This window comes from Zea mays, chromosome 2 (genome assembly GCF_902167145.1).
Source record: "Zea mays cultivar B73 chromosome 2, Zm-B73-REFERENCE-NAM-5.0, whole genome shotgun sequence".
NCBI classification, from domain to species: Eukaryota; Viridiplantae; Streptophyta; class Magnoliopsida; order Poales; family Poaceae; genus Zea; species Zea mays.
Genome location: NC_050097.1, coordinates 210,633,325 through 210,653,182, shown reverse-complemented (window position 1 = coordinate 210,653,182; position 19,858 = coordinate 210,633,325). Strand labels below are relative to the sequence as shown.

The 19,858-nt window shown below is 41.5% G+C and overlaps 1 protein-coding gene across 2 annotated transcripts; it reads right to left on the bottom strand.

Annotated features, from left to right (window-relative positions):
- Positions 1–8,178: 8,178 nt before the first annotated feature.
- On the bottom strand, positions 8,179–18,749 carry LOC100383299 (Villin-4). 2 transcript variants are annotated; one of them, XM_008670180.4, is made up of 23 exons: positions 18,364–18,749; positions 16,588–16,690; positions 15,885–15,984; positions 15,346–15,414; positions 15,034–15,276; positions 14,775–14,952; positions 14,569–14,701; positions 14,295–14,457; positions 13,824–13,974; positions 13,624–13,724; positions 12,839–12,994; positions 12,440–12,508; positions 12,284–12,352; positions 12,063–12,200; positions 11,639–11,767; positions 10,592–10,739; positions 10,460–10,470; positions 10,230–10,370; positions 10,025–10,150; positions 9,816–9,881; positions 9,044–9,359; positions 8,743–8,951; positions 8,179–8,697 (listed from the first exon to the last, which is right to left on the bottom strand). In XM_008670180.4, exons 2-23 carry the CDS (start codon positions 16,641–16,643, stop codon positions 8,650–8,652), a joined length of 2,820 nt encoding a protein of 939 aa, XP_008668402.1. In that variant the 5' UTR covers positions 16,644–16,690; positions 18,364–18,749; the 3' UTR covers positions 8,179–8,649. The 2 variants fall into 2 exon arrangements, with proteins under 2 accessions (XP_008668402.1, NP_001348919.1); NM_001361990.1 differs by having other exon boundaries at positions 8,184–8,669; positions 18,364–18,559.
- Between the last annotated feature and the right edge of the window lie 1,109 nt (positions 18,750–19,858).

Here is a 19,858-nt window from a genome sequence, read left to right as displayed (position 1 = left end):
TCACTAGATTCCTCATCACTAGAAGTAGAGGACTTAGGAGTTTCTCTAGTGATTACCTTCTTTTCCTTTGCCATAAGACAAGTATCGCGCTCGTTGGGGAAGAGCGACGACTTGTTGAAGGCCGAGGCGGCGAGTCCTTCGTTGTCGGAGTCGGACGACGAACAATCTGAGTCCCACTCTTTGCCGAGGTGTGCCTCACCCTTCGCCTTCTTGTAGGCCTTCTTCTTTTCCTTCTTCCCGCCTTTCTCTTGCTCCTGGTCATTAGTATTGTCGGGACAATTTGCTATAAAATGACCATACTTACCACACTTGAAGCAGGAGTGCTTTACCTTCGTCTTGCTTTTGTTAGGATGCTCCTTGCGACCTTTTAGCGCCGTCTTGAAGCGCTTGATGATGAGGGTCATTTCATTCTCATTTAGCCCGGCCGCCTCAACTTGTGCCACCTTGCTAGGTAGCGTCTCCCTGCTACTTGTTGCTTTGAGAGCAACGGTTTGAGGCTCGTGGATCGGCATTGGGCCATTCAACGCCTCATCAACATATCTCGCCTCCTTGATCATCATTCGCCCACTTACAAACTTCCCAAGTATTTCCTCGGGCGTCATCTTGGTATACCTAGGATTTTCACGAATAGAGTTTACAAGATGAGGATCAAGGACAGTGAAGGACCTTAGCATTAGCCGGACGACGTCGTGGTCCGTCCATCTCGTGCTTCCATAGCTCCTTATTTTGTTGACCAGGGTCTTGAGCCTGTTGTATGTTTGGGTTGGCTCCTCCCCCTGATCATTGCGAATCTTCCCAGTTCACCCTCCACCAACTCCATCTTGGTGAGCATGGTGACATTATTTCCCTCATGCGAGATCCTGAGGGTGTCCCAAATCTGCTTGGCGTTATCCAAGCCGCTCACCTTATGGTACTCTTCCCTGCACAAGGATGCTAATAGAACAGTTGTAGCTTGTGCATTTTTGTGAATTTGTTCATTGATAACCATGGGATTATCCGAACAATCAAAATGCATTCCATTCTCTACTATCTCCCATATACTTGGACGAAGAGAGAACAAGTGACTACGCATTTTGTGACTCCAAAATCCATAGTCCTCTCCATCAAAGTGTGGAGGTTTACCAAGAGGAATGGAAAGCAAATGAGCATTCGAGTTATGCAGAAAAGTTTGAGTTGACCATTTTCTTTTTCTCGTCGTAGTCGTCATCGTCTCTTTGGGAAGAAGAAGACTTGTCGCTGTCGTAGTAGACTATCTTCTTGATGCGCCTCTTCTTCTTCCCGTCTTTCTTTTTGTGACTCGAGCCAGAGTCGGTGGGCTTATCGTCTCTTGGCTCGTTGAAGGTGGACTCCTTCTCTTTATCGTTGACCACCGTCCCCTTTCCCTTAGGATCCATCTCTTCGGGCGATTAGTCCCTTTCGTGAAGAGAACGGCTCTGATACCAATTGAGAGCACCTAGAGGGGGGTGAATAGGTGATCCTATAAAAACTTGAAACTTAAAGCCACAAACTTGATTAAGTGTTAGAGCAATAAAGCCAAGTGGCTAGAGAGAAGTTCTTGCTAAACATGATAGCCACAAAGAAATCAACACAGATAGACACATTGGTTTATCCCGTGGTTCGGCCAAGTCCAACACTTGCCTAGTCCACGTTGTGGCGTCCCAATGGACGAGGGTTGCACTCAACCCCTTTCAAGTGATCCAAAGATCCACTTGAATACTACGGTGTTCTTCTTTCTTTACTCTTTCCCGTTTGCGAGGAATCTCCACAACTTGGAGTCTCTCGCCCTTACAATAAGGATCAAAGTGAAAGCACTAGAGTAAGGGAGGGAAGCAACACACACAAATCCACAACAATACTCACACACACAGCCAAGACTTAAGCTCAAATGAATAACACAAGGTTCACCACTAGAACGGAGCTCAAATCACTAAGAATGTCAATCGAGTGCGCAAAGACGGAGTGTGAATGATCAAGAATGCTTAGAGTATGCTTGGTGTGCTCCTCCATGCGCCTAGGGGTCCCTTTTATAGCCCCAAGGCAGCTAGGAGCCGTTGAAAGCAATCCGGGAAGGCAATTCCTGCCTTCTGTCGGGTGGCGCACCGGACAGTCCGGTGCACCACCGGACAGGCACTGTTCACTGTTCGGTGCAGGTCGCCTTCCAAAATAGGCACAGTCGACCGTTGAAGATTCAGAGCCGTTGGCGCACCGGACATTGTCCGGTGCACACCGGACAGTCCGGTGCCCCCATCAGACCGTTGGCCCGGCCACGCGTCACGCGCGGATTGCGCGGCTGACCGTTGGCTCGGCCGACCGTTGGCTCACCGGACAGTCCAGTGCACCACCGGACAGTCCGGTGAATTATAGCCGTACGCCGCCAACAAATTCCCGAGAACAGCCCTTTCACCAGAGCCAGCCTGGCGCACCGGACACTGTCCGGTGCACCCAGACTGAACAGCAGTTGGTTGTACATAGCCAACTCTTTTTCCTTTAGTCTTTTCTCTGATTCTAGCACTTAGACAAATATGTTAGTACACAAAAACCAATGTACTAAATCTAGAATCATACCTTTGTGTTGATTTGCACTTCTTCCACAATTTGGCATAGTTTCATACTTAAACCATTTGTGTTGGCACTTGATCACCAAAATACTTAGAAATGGCCTAAGGGCACATTTCCCTTTCACTAAGAAGCGCAACGGTCGACTCCAATGGTCGACTGCAACGAGAACAGTGCGCGGACAGTTCGCGCAGAGTCAGAGCAGTGCCAGAAGGCGCACCGGACAATGAATAGTGCCTGTCCCGTGCGGCACCGTACTGTCCGGTGCCCTAAGATGTCAGAGCTCCAACGATCGAAACCGTCAGAACCCTAATGGTTGGGTGACGTGGCTGGCGCACCGGACTGTCTGGTGCGCCCATCGACAGACAGCCTCCCCAACGGTTGGTTTGGTGGTTGGGGCTATAAATACCCCCCAACCACCACCACTCCAAGCATCCAAGTTTTTAGACATCTCATTCAATACAAGAGCTAGTGCAATCAATACAAGACATAATTCAATAGAATCAAAGCCTCTCCAAGTCCCAAATCCACTCCAAGCAAATAGTGACTAGAGAGAGAGTTTTGCTCGTGTTCTTTGAGCTCTTGTTCTTGGATTGCTTTCTTCTTCCATTCTTGTTCTTCAAACACTTGTAATCAAAGCAAGAGACACCAAGTTGTGGTGGTCCTTGTGAGGGGTCTAAGTGACCCGTTTGATTAAGGAGAAAGCTCACTCGGTCTAGGTGACCGTTTGAGAGAGGGAAAGGGTTGAAAGAGACCCGGTCTTTGTGACCACCTCAACGAGGACTAGGTTCTTTGGAATCGAACCTCGGTAAAACAAATCACCGTGTCATCCGCTCTATTTCTTTGGTTGATTTGTTTTCCCCTCTCTTTCGGGCTCGGTTTTATTTCTAACGCTAACCCCGACTTGTAGTTGTGCTTAAAGTTTGTAAATTTCAGTTTCCGCCTATCCACCCCCCTCTAGGCGACTTTCAAAACCCTGTGCTGACAGCAGCACTGCAGCCGCATTCGCCTCCTCGCCTAGACCCTTGTCCGGTGACGCCGCCGCTCTGAACGCTATGCTGACTTCTCTCTCCGGAGCATCGGCTAGCCAACCGATTTCCCCGACAAGACAAACCTGGTGTCTACGTCGTGGACTGAACAGTAAGCCACTCCCTATCTTCGATTAATCGACGTAGCTAGCCGATTAACCGGTCCGATTAAATGGCTTATGGACCGTAAAATTTGTAAAATAGCAGTGGCACTTGCAATATATGTTAATAACAGTTTGAAAGTTGCCTAGAGGGTGGTGAATAGGCAAGTTAAAACTTTTTCAACAAATACTAGAAGCAAACTGGGTAAAACTGAATTGATCTCGAAATTCACCCAGTTAACTTTGGAAATGAGATGTTCTAAATGATCCACAGGGTTCAAAGTAGTAGATTTGAGAAGGGCACTTCTCAAAATCCACACACCAAAAAGATATAAACAAATCTTTCATGGAATGGTGAGAGAACGAAGAACACGAATAAGCACAATGAACAAGAACACAAGAGACACAAGATTTATCCCGAGGTTCGGTCACACCACCAAGGTGCCCTACTTCCTCGTTGAGGTGCCCACAAAGAGCCGGGTCTCTTTCAACCCTAATCCTCCCTTTGTCGACCACAAAGGTCAAGCTCACACACTAATCTTTGCTCAAACGAGCAGGTAATACTAACTTTCTTGTGGTCTTCCACAAGATTTGGAGACTCACAAGAGACACCTAGTCGTCTAGGAGCTAGAAGCTCCAAGAGTAATGAATCCACAAAGAACTCGATGTAGTACCAAAGCTCGAATGAAGAAGAGCAAGAGAGATTTGGAGATGAAGCACAAAAACCGCAGCTCTCAAACTCACTCAAAGATTTCTCTCCAAAGATTTGAAATGGGAGAGGCAAGAGATGTGTGAGAGAGAGTGGGAGGTGTTCTTCAAGTTAGAAATGGAGTTTAGGTCGTCCTCTTCTGTGGAGGAGATAGGTAAGAGTGAGTATATATAGGTGGGGCTTCAAAATTAGCCGTTGGACTAATTTTGGCTGTGGAGGACTGGTTGAACCGCCCCTAGGACCGGTTCAACTGCCTGGGGCAGGCTAAGAGTCAGTCTGTCGGTCTGATTGGCAGACTGCAGGTCAGACTGCAAAAACAGGTCCTGACACCGGTTGAACCGCCCCTAGGGCCGGTTCAACCGCCTGGGGGTCAGACTGGCAGTCAGTCTGCCAGTCAGGAGGTCAGACCGGTCAAGTGACCCTGACACCGGTTGAACCTCCCCTAGGGTCGGTTCAACCGGTTTTGACCAGTGAGGTCCAGGAAAAAAACCCCGGCTGAACTTTCCTTGGACCCCGGTTGAACCTCTCTGGACCCCTGTTCAACTTGCCCTGGACCCCGGTTGAACTTGAAGTTCAGCTGGAGTTGAGAAAGCTCAACTCAGCTGAAGTTCAGCTCAGCTGAAAAGCTCAGCTGCAGCTGAAGAAGCTCAACTCAGCTGAAGTTCAGCTCAGCTGTAGCTGAAGAAGCTCAACTGCTTTTCAACAAGAACACTCTAGGTTTCTCAAACCTAACCATGGTCAACCATAGAACGTTCAAGAGATTTGGTTTTCAAAAAATAGCTTTTGAATATAGAGGCTTGAGCTTTGGCAAACACCTACCTTCTTTTTGGATCCTCCTTTATAGTACGACGATTCCTATATTCAAGTTAAATAAAATATAATTAAGTAAACTCCTTGAGTAATTGGTGTCTCATGTGTGATTTCTCTATGGCGTTGCTTCATAAGGATCACAAACATCTTTGTCTCACCTTTTGAAGCAAACACAAATCAAACCCTGTGACTTGTACCATATCACCATGTATGAGTTCAAATCATGGCTTCAAGTCACCTTACTGATGCATTAGCATGTTATAACTCTTCATAGCTGATTAGTTCATCGACTTAGTGCAAGTACTCTCTTCTTCACCTTAGCCATGGTACCTCGGTCCACAAGCCGTCGCTTGGCCTTCACCTTCGCTTAGTTCCTCAAAGCCCTTTCCTTGCTATCTTCAACCTATCAAGCCATTCTTGAGTCACATCATATTGAGCATCCATTGAGAGAATCATTTCTTCAATATTGTGAACCTTGCTTGAATGTCTTCTAGATATAACTGTTAAGATCAATCAAGCTCTAGTTTGATTCTCATAGAAGCATATATAGACTGATAGTAATATGGTCAAGCCAATTCATGATTCCTCATATCTTATTCACTTTGGCTTGACCAATCCTCTTAATCACTTCATCCTCTATTCTGATCATATGTATGTAGTGATTTCTCAGGTCTTGTCCATATATTCAAACCAATATAGAGATCATATTATATCTATTTGCATTGTCTCACTGGTTATTTAACCTTGTGTTGAACCTTTGTTCACTGTCATTATACACTATTCAAGTATGTTCATCATACTGAATTTCCTGTTCAACGCTTAGCAAACTTGTTAGTCTTTTAAATGTGTTGTCATCCAAATCACCAAAACTCACAAAAGGGATGAATGCACTTTCACAGTTCATGTTATTGTTGTTTTCAGAGATGTCGGTTCAGATGGATTCGGTTTGGAAACATGGAGACAATATATATCCCGGATTCAAGTACAAGTATTGCAAGAAACAGTGGAAGGAGGGAGGTGCTACACGTTTCAAGCAACACCTTGCATTGCGCGAGGGAAATGTGCAAGGTTGTCGCAATATTCCGCCAAACAATGCCGATTTCTTTCAGCAGGAGCTTGACAAGGTCCATGATAAAAAGAAAGCAAGAGTAACGGAAGAGGCAAGAAAGTTACAAGTGGCGGGTTCGCATCGTGGTTTCGACTTGGGCAGAGTACAAGACACAATTGATGCGTGAGCAAGATATTATGTTGCTATCAACGGAGGAGTACAATATAGCACAAGCACAATATCATTGGAATGCACCCCGTGGGAATGATCTTCGACGCAGGATCAACTGTGAACTATGAAACATGTATAGCACCGAGAATTCTAAGAACATATAGCAGTTTTTTAGTTTCCATTTCTATTTAGCTAGCCTAGTAGATTACCTTTGTTGGTTATTTATTCAAAGATAAAAGCCAAAGGAAAGAAAAATTGCACCGTAGGTGAAGAAGTCATCAGAATTGAAAGGCAAGGTCATGTTTGTTTGGGCTTTTTTCAGCTCTAGCCACCAAAAGCTGCTACGGACGGCAAACGTCCCAGTTTTTCAGTCCGCTTTGATAAAACCGTCCAAAATCAATATGAACACATAATCGGTTTAGTCGTCACGATAGTAGATCTAGATCTTGAACCCTTTGAACTACTTTATCTTTCTCCACTGTAATCCCCACGATACTCAGATTATTTCTATAGTCAGATTCTCTCTTCTCAAAAAAATTGTCATAGATTGTTGAAGGAACTAATTAATGGGGTTTATATATGTAGAGAGGGAGAATAATCTTGCGACTGAACAACGCGTGGTGTAAACGTGCAGTAGCTAAGGTATGCTGGTAGCGGTCGGGACGTTGACTAGGAAGGTTCATTGAGGAGAGTGAGAGTCAACATCTACCAGCTGCAAAATACTCTCAGCTAGTGTATTCACTAGTTCATGTTGAACTTGACTATCGGCAGTGGATGTGACGATATTATTGGTTAGGACCTTAGAGCATCTATAAGAGCTTCCCAGAAGTCTTCTCTAAATCCAGTTTTTTGGTAAAAACACAAAAACGTGTCTCCAACAGTTCCCTTAAAGTGTTCCCAACTTTTTTATAGCCCTTAAAACTCACTCATTTGAGGGGTATTTTGGACTCCTCAGAAATAATCTGTCGTTTTAAGGTTTTAAGGGATATGTTGGAGAAAGGATTAAAATTTATACCTACTAATTATTTTGGTGACCCTTAAAACTGATTTTGAGAAGTCGTTTTCTATGGAACTCTTGAAGATGCTCTTAGGGATAGAATGCATGAGCTATGATTTGTCCTAGCAACTCGCGACCACACGGTAGTTAGGCAGGAAGGGCAAAACTATTGTTCTAGCCGCGCTATTTGCGGGGCAACTTTGCTCATTTTAACGGTGTAAAAAAAAGTCCAATGTTCACTTACTAGCAATTTGCATTCCATCAGTTTTCATCAGCTGGTCTCCTCATTTTCCGTCTTTTTTAACAAAACATGTATGAGAAATTCTAAAGTTATCCCGTTCTATTCTGGCTCATTTGCCGCTCTACCCTAAATTGCCCTTTCGGTGAGCTCGTCAGTGGCAAGAAAAAAGTAACTATTGCCATGAGCATGAAAACTCACGGGCGCATGAGAGTCAGGGTGTCATTTGTCTGCTTAGTTCAGCTCAAGTGCATCGTGGAGAACTCCCGAGTTGAAATAATACATAATGTCATAATTATTAACCGGACATCTTTGTCAAAGAAAAAACAAAAACACTGATAAGAAGACATGATTTACATCCTTCGCAAAAGGAAAATGAACCGAGTTGAATTTAATAAAACAAGGGTTGATGAAATCACTCGGAAAACTTAAGTTGTTATAAACAAGTGCATAAAATAAATAAGTGATTGACATCTAATGCATATCTACTATTTCCCTTAAATCCTCTGGAAAAACAATATTAAGTTACACACAAAAAATAATTATATTGATCAAAGATAACGGTATTGTGATGTTACAGTGCCGGCACTCTGCTGTACATACTTATCGCTCCCTCAAACCGCAACTCATCTCAAAAACAAAAAAAGAACACAGCAGGCAGAGTTGATACACAAAAAAATCAAGCCTCAGAATCAAACCTGTGTGACCTTGAATCAATGAAGAGCACTTGACAAAAAAAGGAAAAAGGGAATAGCACACCTATGAACTGGAAGAATAAGAGAGCTACTTAGCTAGCAAAACAAATCCAAACTAGGAAAAAGGAGACCGATCCAGGACAATGTGAAAATTGATGTGGCATTGCAGATGGTGATTACATTGGAAGTGTTGATGATCAGGCTAAAAAAGTTGAAGAGCAATTTTTAGCCTGTTCTGCTTCCACTTCGGAAGCTTGCTAAATGCTTCCTTTGTCATCCCAAACTTCTCTTTGAACTCAGTTGAAGATAAGTAGGTCTGCACACCAAGTTAAAGATAAGTAGGTCTGCACACCAAATTGAAGATAAGTATTGTGAGATCAGTAAATCACCTCTCGCCTCGTGACATCAATTTCAGTAACAGGATCAGCAGCTGTGGTCTTCAGACGTTCATACAGGTAAATCGGAAGGCCCTCGTCATCTTCTGGCTCGTTTTCTTTTACATCTTCATTTATAGTCAGAGATTCAACTCTTGTGGCCACAGTATCAACACCTTCTTTACCATCTCCCTCCTGTTTTGGCTTCTCTGACTCGGAGCCACCTAATTTGCATTGCACGGGATTTTTTACAGAGAAAAAGTAAGCTACAATAATTTTTATATTTCTATTTGCAAAAATTTCCATCAGCACATACCTTTCATGAATTCTAGAGCAGGAGTTTGAGAAGGGTGATCCAAAGAACCAGCCAGAGCAGCAATTGCAGGTGACTTAGAAGCAGTATTCGACGGATCAGGTGTAACAGATTTCGGGTAAAGTTTCTTAACTACAGGTGGAGGAGTGGAAAGATTTCTGTTGCTTGAACTTTCAAAATTAGCAGCCAATGCAGTGAATGCTGGAGATCTTCCCCTAACACGCACACGTTCAGGGCTGAAGGACATGCTTCTGGAGCGTTGGGATTTATCTTGTGTAGTACTCCTTCCTGAATAGACGGTTGTTCGTCGTTTCGGTTTCTGAAAACGCATGAGGACCAACACGAGTTCTATCATTCATGTAAATATGTTCAGCAATAATATGTCCAGCATGAGTTCTATCATTTATGTAAATACGGTCAGTCATATAACTACAGGGAAAGGGACATATGCAAATATACAAAAGGGTAGCAGTGTACAAACATATGTTGCACCGCAGAACATGACTGAAGAATGACAAGCAATCCTTAAAAAAAAAGGCTTGGTGTTTGCCTGTTTGGTTAATATGAGAAGCAACTAAAGTAAAAAATTTACATATACAGAGAAAGAAACACAAGTGTGTGAGTCAAAGAACATGTAAAACTGCTGGAAATCACACAAAGAAAGGAGAAATTTTGTTGCACTGTTGAAAAATATTTGCAAGAAATGGAGTCAATAGATATATTGGCAAGGACAACTATCATGATTCAGGAAATCATTAGGTTTCTGACATCTTACATCCAATGCTGGAGCACCTCCACCTTTTACAATGGCGAGCTTCCTCTGGTATGAATTGCCATGCATCTGAAAACAAAAGGGAGAGAATGTAGAGTCCAATACTATATCAAAGTATTGATCATGTTGTTCTCTACTGTGTGGACTTCAAACTCTTCAGATGTTCAAGAATAAACAATTTCAGTGGCTAAACATATGACTAATCTACTTACCAGTGATTTTGCGGAGTCCCAGGTGAAGAATCTAGTGAAAAAGGGAGGCTCATTCCCCTCCATAACGGTGAAAACTGGTGTTTCACGGGCAAGGTTTTCCATAAGAAAATCAAGCACAATAAATTTCTGGCGAAAACATGAAGTAATGAGACAAGAAGACCAAAAATGGATTATAAAGCAGCTAAGTAGAAAAATAAATCATTACCTCCCCAGCATCCAGAGCTTGTAACCTGCCTTTAACATCCACCTGCTGACCAACCCAAACAAATATGCTCGTGTGACAGTCCAGAATGAAAACATCTTCTGTCATTAGATCATCTTGAGTAAAGTGGTGTATTTCTTTGACCTGCTCAATAGATTTCGAATACAGATTTTAAATGTAAAAACAGGTAGCATACAACATAAGATACTAAATTATAGGTCTACGGTGCTTACCTTCAAATTGCCTTCATGGACCCGACAGATTAGGAACATTAATAGGGAGAACAGCAGTACGAGATCAGTATGTATTTGAACTGTTAATGTGGATAACTTTCCCAAAACTACAAAATCTACATTCTTAATTACCTTTCGACAGGATGCATGAGAAAAGATGGGGGTCACTTTCGAGTTCTCGCACCATTTTTTGGCCTGAGTACTCAGATTTGCCCCCCAGTAAACTCCAAAACTGGTCCGTTTCTGACCCTTCCTTTTGTGACCTAGACTGTGTGTTTGGCTGTACATGGTATAAAGGGAAAATGAGAATAAAAACTTAGATCAATTAAAGGCATAGCAAACCATAACAAATACTACAAAAATCTTCTTATAATTACTTGAAAGTATGAACAGTGGAAGTTCAGCCTATGTCGAGCTGAATATTCCTGACGAATACAAGAAAAGTGCCAGGAAAGCAACAGCTAGTAGCTCCCGTTGATCCAGAAGGTCTGGATTTAACTGACTGACGCCAAAGTCCTCTTTATAGAAATAGTCCATGTCCCATATAAAAACAGCCACTTCAAAACTACACATTTCCATAATTTAACTAAGGTAAATAAGCCACGTAAATTAGCACTCCCTCCATTCCAAATTACACTTTACTTTAGATTTGTCCTAAGTCAGACTCTCTAACTTTGACCAAGTTTATAGAAATATAAACGAACTTCTACAACATCAAATTGGTTTCAAAATATGTCTTTATAGTGCATTTATTCGGTATTGTAGATAACATATGTTTTTTTCTATAACTTGGTCAAAGTTAGATAACTTTTACTTATGACAAAACTAAAAAAATATATAATTTGGAATAGTGATGTTTGCGATGGTTTTTGCAGAAACAGGCTTGTGATTTGCGATATCAAAGATATTTCCAGCTGGAGGCTGGACCAATTTCCATAACCATCAGAAGCCAAGCTAGTAATGGCAGGGCCACTACAATCCAAGTAACCCCTAAAGGCATGCTAGATACCATTTTATCCTCCTATCAGGCTCAGATTTTACAGCGCACATTTGTGCAGAATCCAGGTAAACCATCAAATGAGATTATGACTAAATTTACAGAAAAAATCTAGAAAGTTTGAATAGTTACATCTCTGCAACAAGATGCCTTTCCATTAACTAGGGACGATAGTTCCACACCTTAATAACATCAAGCTGCCTTTCCATTAACTCTTGGTCCAATGCAGTGGTCAGATTTCCAGCCCAAGTGAACACAGTGTTTCCATTATGTAGAATGTAACAATATGATGAATTCAATGATGAGGCCACCTAACAATAGATACAGGAGACAATATGACTGGTAAGGAAGATAGTACAATAATATAATATTAATCTGCAGTCAGACAAACCTCCGGACTCCGGTAATAAAAATGCCTTCCACATGAGGGGATTAAGGTTTTTATCCCCTTTATATAGGTCGAGGTAGTTCTAATTTTCAATCAAGGACGACCTCTATAATTTTTTACTGAGATTGTCTTGGTGTATGTTATAAGGGTTCTTACTCATTGTTTCTTCATAATATAATGATGATAAGTCTCCTGCATATTCAAGGGAAAAAACTTACAGGTTCAACTTGAATCGCCTGCATGTTTTCTGGTCCTGAACCTTGAATACGAAAGAGTGCAAGCCCATCTTCAGAATAACTTTCATCATCGATGCCATTTTCAGCGATAAATCTCTTGTATCCAGAACTAAGACCACCCTACAATTACAATTTCGGATGGTAAAACTGCTGTGTTAACTAGTAACACCAATAAAATTGAAGCCCACTAAATGCATGTACACCTTAAACACTTGGAAGCTTTGAAATATCACAAAGAACTGGATCGGTTCTTTCCCCTCATAAAAGCGCGCCTGATTAGAAAGCAAGCATAAATTAGAGAAGACAAAAGGGTCTATATCCAGTTTAACAATTCCAATTAAATAAAATCAGTAAGTTACCTGGACAGCCTGAAACTTAGCAGATTCAACCATCTTACTTGCAAGTGAAACTGCTATTACCCTATCCTCCTGGATAAGAATTGGAAAAAAAAAAGCCTTTATTGTTCAAGTTGATTTAACAAGATAACTGAAGACTACATAATCAACAAGCATAAGGTTATCCAGAATCTCATTAATATGCACAAACAGCATAGGTAACCTTTTGGTTTTAGTTCACACACCAAGAACATGAAATCGGTGTTATCTGGTACTTCAAATCTTTCAGATCTTATTCACAAACTTCAAAGATGACAACTAAAATTAGGCAACTACGGTCTAGAAAGTCAGAGATTGGTACAAGCATCAACCGGAAACACAAAAAAATCACAACAAAACTGAATTTCTGGATAACACTTTTACCTCAATACTCTTTTTCCCAAACCAGGTTCCAATAAGACATTCCTCCTTATCATCTCCAGGATAAGTATACTGAAATATGTAGCAATCGCCGGTGTAAAATTTGGATTGGTCAGAGGGTGAGAGTTGAACCTTGTCTTTATCATTTACACGCCAAACCTATCAAATACATGGAAAAAGTAAGTCAGAACACTGTTAATTTGCTTGCATATGGAAGCTAAAAAATCAAATGAATCACATGGATCATAAAAATGAACTAAACATTTAACCTTGCGCACAACTTCAAAGCACACTCCAACTTCCTTTCTCAAAATGAATTTCTAGCTAGTTAGCTTCCATGGGTTTGTACACCCATGCCAGCACATATCCTCTTTCTAAAAAAACTCGACTTGGGGGTAAGACAACCCCTGGACACGTAGGTCAAGAAACCCCCGAAAACCGTGCCTCACCCATACACAGCAGTACCGTGCACATGTGATAACGACCATAACCAGAGCCAGACCTTAGACTTGTACTTTAGCATGGGACAAACGAGGGGATTTTTTAACCTCAGCCTGAAATTCACTTCCACGGGGAGTCAAACTCAAGACCTAAGGAGTGAGTACCAACTCAGCTAGAGGCCCTTATCCTCTTTCTGAAACCACTATTTGCAGCAATGGTTGTCCAAAACAGAATCTTGGAAGGCAACTAAGATGAGATGTTTGCAGACTGACATTGAGAAGGGGGGGGGAGCCAAAAAAAATGAAGAGATACAAACTATGAAGGTAATATAAAAAGTGAAGAAATACCTGCAGATTGCCAGTGGAATCAATATAGGATTGAGGTTCTTCTTGTGTAGGAGCAGCTTTCATCAAACCCTTAACATTTAAGCCCTGGCGTTTGAGAAGAGCTTCACAAAGAACACAATTGATCAAATTGTGAAGGGTGTAAAGCATTTCATAAATTTTAAAGGCGGAAAACTGAACCTAGAAAATTTGTAAATAGCAACCTGCAACTTTGCCTCTTCCATCCTCCGATGACAACTTCAACTCAGGTGTCTGTGGCCACTCCTTAAATTTTGACTTGAACGTAACAGTCTCAAACCCTTCAATCACTTTGATTATATGTGTTCTTGTTCGGTTTGAATCAGAGAGCAATTTCTACATAGGCAATTAAAGTATTAAACAAATAAATAATAAACATCACAACAACATAGTCAACAAAAAGAAGTCATTCTGAAAATATGCAATATCTCTAAATATTTCTAATTAGCCTGAACAAGTAACTAAGCCTCTAAAAGATAGAGGAATATAGATCCAAAAGACAGCCTTAAAGGTAAAAACTGAAGGAGACAGCCTACGCCATGTTACAAAATCAATGAGTCCATCAGCAAGTCTCAGCAAGACTCATCAGCATTTTCAATAGTGTAGCACTAAGAATACAATGAAATAGCATAAGTAACTAGCTGAACAAATGTTACCTCAGCAGCTTCACTAGCACCCTTTCTCTCCATCAGGGATGTAATTCTACCCATCCAAACATACAATTCAGCACCACAGTCTAAGAAGTAACACTTGTTTGTCTCAAGTAATTCATGTGCTAAAGATTGGCAGTCGACAGGCTCCAGCTTTCCTTGGTCAAAACTGAAAAGTAAACATTTCATAGATTACTAATTGATTTCAGGTAGAAACTGATTTAGTTGGCAACCAAACAAAAGGAGCTTCCGTATACAGAATAAAAACTCAGTTGATTACCATAGCAATTTGAAAGCAGTTTCATCATGTTTCTCATTGCCTTCTGCAGGTGCCCTCCTAGGAAGAGGGGCAAAGCCGCCAAAAAAACCCCAGAATTCACCAGCTTCCGCATCAGCCATCATTCTACCATCCTCTAAGAAAAGTGAAAACAGTCATATCTATAGATTTTTAATTTCCAGTACCACACAAGGTGAATAGATGCTCACCAACAGATGCAATTTCACACTTGCCCTCATGAAATGTATCTTTGATGTACTGCACAACTTCAAGAGCTTTTGCTCGCTCTTGAATGGATGAGTTTGAGCCACTGAACTGGAAAATTTTGGACTTCGTATCCAAAATAAATATGTCATCATGATTAAGGGATGATCGAGCAAAGGGAACCTGGTTGTAAAATGGCAAGTCTTATTATACGACATGAATACCCATACTTGAATAAAAAAGACAGTCACGCAGATAACTTGCCTCGTTAACATGAACAACATGCTTCCCATGGCAGACATATAAGTGGGTCTTGTAATCCTGCTCATTGACCTCAACATGGTTGAATCCAGATGCCACTCCTCCTGGCTGTGGCATGATGCATGGTCTAAAATAGGACAGGAATTTTTCTGTTTCATTGCCTTGTATTTCTCGGTACTGAACAGCACGCCCGCCAAGAGCAGCATCAAGCTCTACTGTTAAAATCGCAGCAGTTCCAGCTTCGTCCTACCATGGACAAAATTGGAGTCAATTACCTTTCCAAAACAGTATCACCAAATGACATGAGAAATTTACCTGACTAGTATCTTTACCAATCCAGTAATGGATATCATGGCGAAGAGAACCATTTTTCAAGGCTGTTGTCTGTAAGAAGGGAAAAGATGCGGAAGAAGTTACATGCCCGTGAGCAAAATCCAATTGAATCCCCAAGCATACCAAATCAAATAAAAATAATGATACCATATGTATGGAATGAAAGGAGACTAAAATGTTGATTAAGGTCTACAAATCATGTGACACACTACCCAAAAACAAAGTAGGATTACAGACTTTAGAATAACATGGAATTTTACTGATCGAATGAATCATTTTATAAGAATATTTAACTATGCATAGCTCATAACCTCAATAAAACCATTTTCATGAACTTCAGCTTACTAAACTAATCCTTCTTCAATATGTATCTACCATATCTACTAAGAAAAATCTTCAACTTTAGTGAAGTTTTACAGTAACAGTATAATATACTTGCTGCATTCAACTCCTCCGCCAATGGAAATAAGGTCAAGTGCAAAATACAATTGATGACAGGAAGATATCATGCCGCTTGATACCTTCAAGATAATGTAAGAATCACCCATGAAGAACTTTCCATACGAAGATGCAGGGGCAGGGATCGGCTTGAAATTCTCAATACGCCATATTTCCAAGCCGCTGCAAGGTATTAAGGATAACAATAGCCATTCATGGACCTAGACCAAAAGCATAGTGGAGTTGTAGAGTAATTTTCAACAATAAATTTGAGATCAAGTGCGTGCTCCATAAGACCATAAATACTCGATGAACTCAATTTTGACAAGCTTTAGTTATTATAATATCATCCTTCGATGTAATTGCTCAATATTTAAATTAGCTTATTAATATTGCTATTTACTATTTAGTTATCCAAAAATGCAGACACCTTTTCCAGGAAATGAGTACCAATTTCTACTGTGTTATATATATAGAACACACTGAGAGGGCATATCCCACGAGAGTTCATTATGTATTACAAATTAGTAATTGATAAAACCGTCAAACAGGTACATGATTGTTTTTCCTCTACCGCTCCCGTGTGGGATATAAAAATGGTTATCCCGTGCTAATCCAAAAACGATTGTTTAATTTTCTTGTATGATACCTCATGTCATCGCCCAAAATCACTAACCAATAACTAGGAGAGAGGTTAGAGATTCGACCAGCATGAAGGTGACAAACGCTAAAAAACAGTCATAATGTAATTGTGTAACAAAATAAACGAAAGCCTGAAAAGGATACTCCTTTTGTCCAGAGCCACGGAAAGCTGGGTCCAGGTCCTTCATAGAAACTGACATCCTCGATTCGTAAAGATGTGCTGCCTAATTCTTCTTTCAAAGGAGACCTAAAAGGATGTTGTGAATCAGAAGCGCATGGATAGTACGCAAATAAACAAACAGATAATTCCCCATCCTGAGAAAACTAAAATAGCCAGTTTTGCTGTTGTGTGGTACTATCATTACATAAAAAAATCTCTCTAAGCATCCAGATTAGCTTCAAATGATGTTACTGATATGAAAGTAACAAAATAGGCACACCATTCATCATATCCGTAACTGTAACCAACAAACAAAAAAAGAGCACAGACTGTACAAGTTCTCGCAGAATATCTTCTGCTATAAGATCTGCTATAACTTGACTCTGCAGAAAAATGTATTAGACCAACACATACGGCGCCTAACTCAGCCAGGGTCCTATACTAATAAGTGTGCTTACAATGCCTATTTCCTCAGTGCCATCAAATTTACACGATGGAAACGTGTCTGGAAATCATGGGGCTCCGCTCTGCTGCAAGTTCTTTATTTGGATGGCAATCAAGAATAGGTTATGGACTTCAGGTCATTTAGCTAAAAGAGGGCTGCCACATCCCACTGCTTGTCCCCTTTCCGATGTCTAATAAAACAGGTTTGGCAATGTGTTCATCCTCCGAAATTTGAGTTTGGATGCCCCTAATCTTCAACCTGCTGCCACTCGTTTCTACAAGTGGTGGCATGGCGTGACCAGAAGTGTTCCAAAGGACAGAAAGAAAGGGCAGAATACCCTTCATCATCCTTGTGGCTTGGGGGATAGGTAAACATAGCAATGCTTGTGTGTTTGAGGGTGCCAGGTCTTGTATTTCAGTAGTGTTAGATGCAGTGGAAAATGAGAGTAGTTTATTTTTTGTGCGTTAGCTCTCCATGAACTACTCATGAGGTCGTTAAAGCTCTATCGTAAGTGGTGTGTCTGTAACTAGACAGCCACGGGAGTTGGTCACTGGCCTCTCCTTATTCTCTTTCTCTTATTAATGAAATAACAAACAGCTCTCCTGTGTCGTTTGAGAAAAGAAAAACACATTTATCAATCAAGGAACGTGTGTCAATGTGCAATAACATGCGACCGCAATGGCCCTGTTTCAGTAACGAGGTTAAGCAACAGAATAGACATACTATGGAATAATATGTTCCTGACAAGTTATAACAGAGAACACAGAATCCAAATAAGATACAGGATATGTGTTCCCATATCAGGAAATGCACAGCAACGTAAATCCATGAGTGGCACAAGGCTCGTGTGCAATGCCGGTCTCGAGTGAGTAGTGACCAAAGGGCTAATCTGCTAGATCGCGTGCAGCGCTGGTCCAAGTGACCGCAGGACTAATCTGCTATAGTCCAACACATCCATCCATTCCCATGGCTCCTATCCCGTCAGCTCGAAATCCAGATGAACTCTGAAAAGCTAAAGTAGTGCTGTAAGCATTGCAGATAAGTAAATATTGCTCCCAATCGACTTCAGGACAAGCTAACTGGGCGAGCAGCTCTACGCCATCAAGCAGGGACGGGCCCAGTAAAGGACATGGGCGTCCAGCCGTCCACATGTATGTACACAGTACACCCAATGATTTTTGAAAAACAAATGAAGTTAATAGACAAATATACAGTTGTAGTCAGATCAGATCCGAATACAGCTAGCCAACTAGCTAAGTTAGGGTTCGGGTGCTCAGTTTCGCACAAGACGAAGGGGAGGGTAGAGAAGGGATACCTGATGGGTGATCGTCGCCAGCGAAGGACCCCGAACCCTGACGAAGGCCGAGCTAAGGGACCTACGAAGACCTGGGCACCTGGAGGCGTGCGGCGGCCCGGCAGCCGGCGGCGGCGGTCGCCCAGTTGGCGCAGGAGAGAGGTGGGGAGAGGGAGAGAGAGCGCAAGCGGGGTGAAAGGAAGACGAAAAGCAGGGTGAAGGCGGTCCAGTGTTTTCTTCTCTACTCTTAAAAATGGTGGTTTTATATGAAAATAGTGCTAACTAAGGGTGGTACATGGAAATAAAAGCTAGAATACTACGGGCAAGCTGTGGGTTGGCAAATGATGGACAGAAGCGTGCGTGCCACTAAACAACGCCAGCAATTCAGAAACTGTCTTTTTTTAGATTCTCATTTTTTTTAATCATGAGTGCATCATATACTAAAGCTAAGGCTAAGCTGTATTCAGCGGCTATCATGTCATATCTCATATTTTATTTTCCATTTTAAACTTCAATCTACAGCAGTATGCTACAATATAAAACATATTTTACACGAACCTAAATACTGCTTCTCCTGTGCGGCGCACGCCATTACGTGGAGTCAGAACCTGAAAGCACGGTTGTGGTAGCCAAGATTAAGGCACTGTTTGGCAGCTTCTGGCCACCAAAAGCTGTTGTGGACTGCTAAACGCTCAGCTTTTCAGCCAGCTTCTATAAAATTCGTTGGAGCAAAAACCATTAAAAATCAACATAAACACATAATCGATTTAGTCGTTGTAATAGTAGGAATCCGTCACTTTCTAGATCCTGAGCCCTATGAACAATTTTGTCTTCCTTCACACGTAATCGTAATGATACTTATATTCTCTCCACAGCCAGATTCTCCCCACAGCCAGATTTTCAGAAAAGCTGGTCAGAAAAAAACTGAACCAAACAGGCCCTAAATATGTTCAACGGTATTGACTTACAGTAGTATATAGTTATAATTTTGGGGATTTTGTTTTTTTTTTTTTTTGCATTCGTTCGCAGAATATTTGGGGCAGGGTGTCCTGTGTGTCCCTTCATTAACATATTTGACCTCAGTTGATACTATGGGAACAGCACTTAAGTTGCTGTCAAATTTGTCACGTGCGACTACTCGAGCGGCTGAAATTTCAAGTAGCCATAAGCTTCACCTACACCCCCTGCATTATATAAAATGGAGAATACTCAAATCCATAAAAATGGAGAATGTTTATGTGTATATATATCAATCTAGTGACTTTATGTAAGATTTGTATATTAAACTACTCCAACACACATTAATTGAGATAGATACATGCTCATTCGAATAATCGCTATGCTGGACCATTTGGAAGGCATAATTAGGGGAGAAAAGCATCGTGGCAGTACTTAGTTCCGTCAGAAAGGCTAGTAGGGCAATGTGTTTTGATTCATCGATCATTTGCTCGTTCATCACAGAGAGCTGGGGACCATAAAACAACCTATAATGTACTCTGCTATGGGATTATGAGCT

What these genes read in the sequence shown, in the direction of transcription:
- LOC100383299 (NM_001361990.1), bottom strand. Translation starts at nt 16,643, where the DNA reads ATGTCAGTTTCTATGAAGGACCTGGACCCAGCTTTCCGTGGCTCTGGA. An exon ending in CGTGGCTCTGGACAAAAGGA is followed by an intron (nt 15,985 to 16,587) that starts GTATCCTTTTCA and finishes AATACCTTGCAG; the next exon opens with CGGCTTGGAAATATGGCGTA. An exon ending in TTGATGTCACGAGGCGAGAG is followed by an intron (nt 8,670 to 8,742) that starts GTGATTTACTGA and finishes CTTGGTGTGCAG; the next exon opens with ACCTACTTATCTTCAACTGA.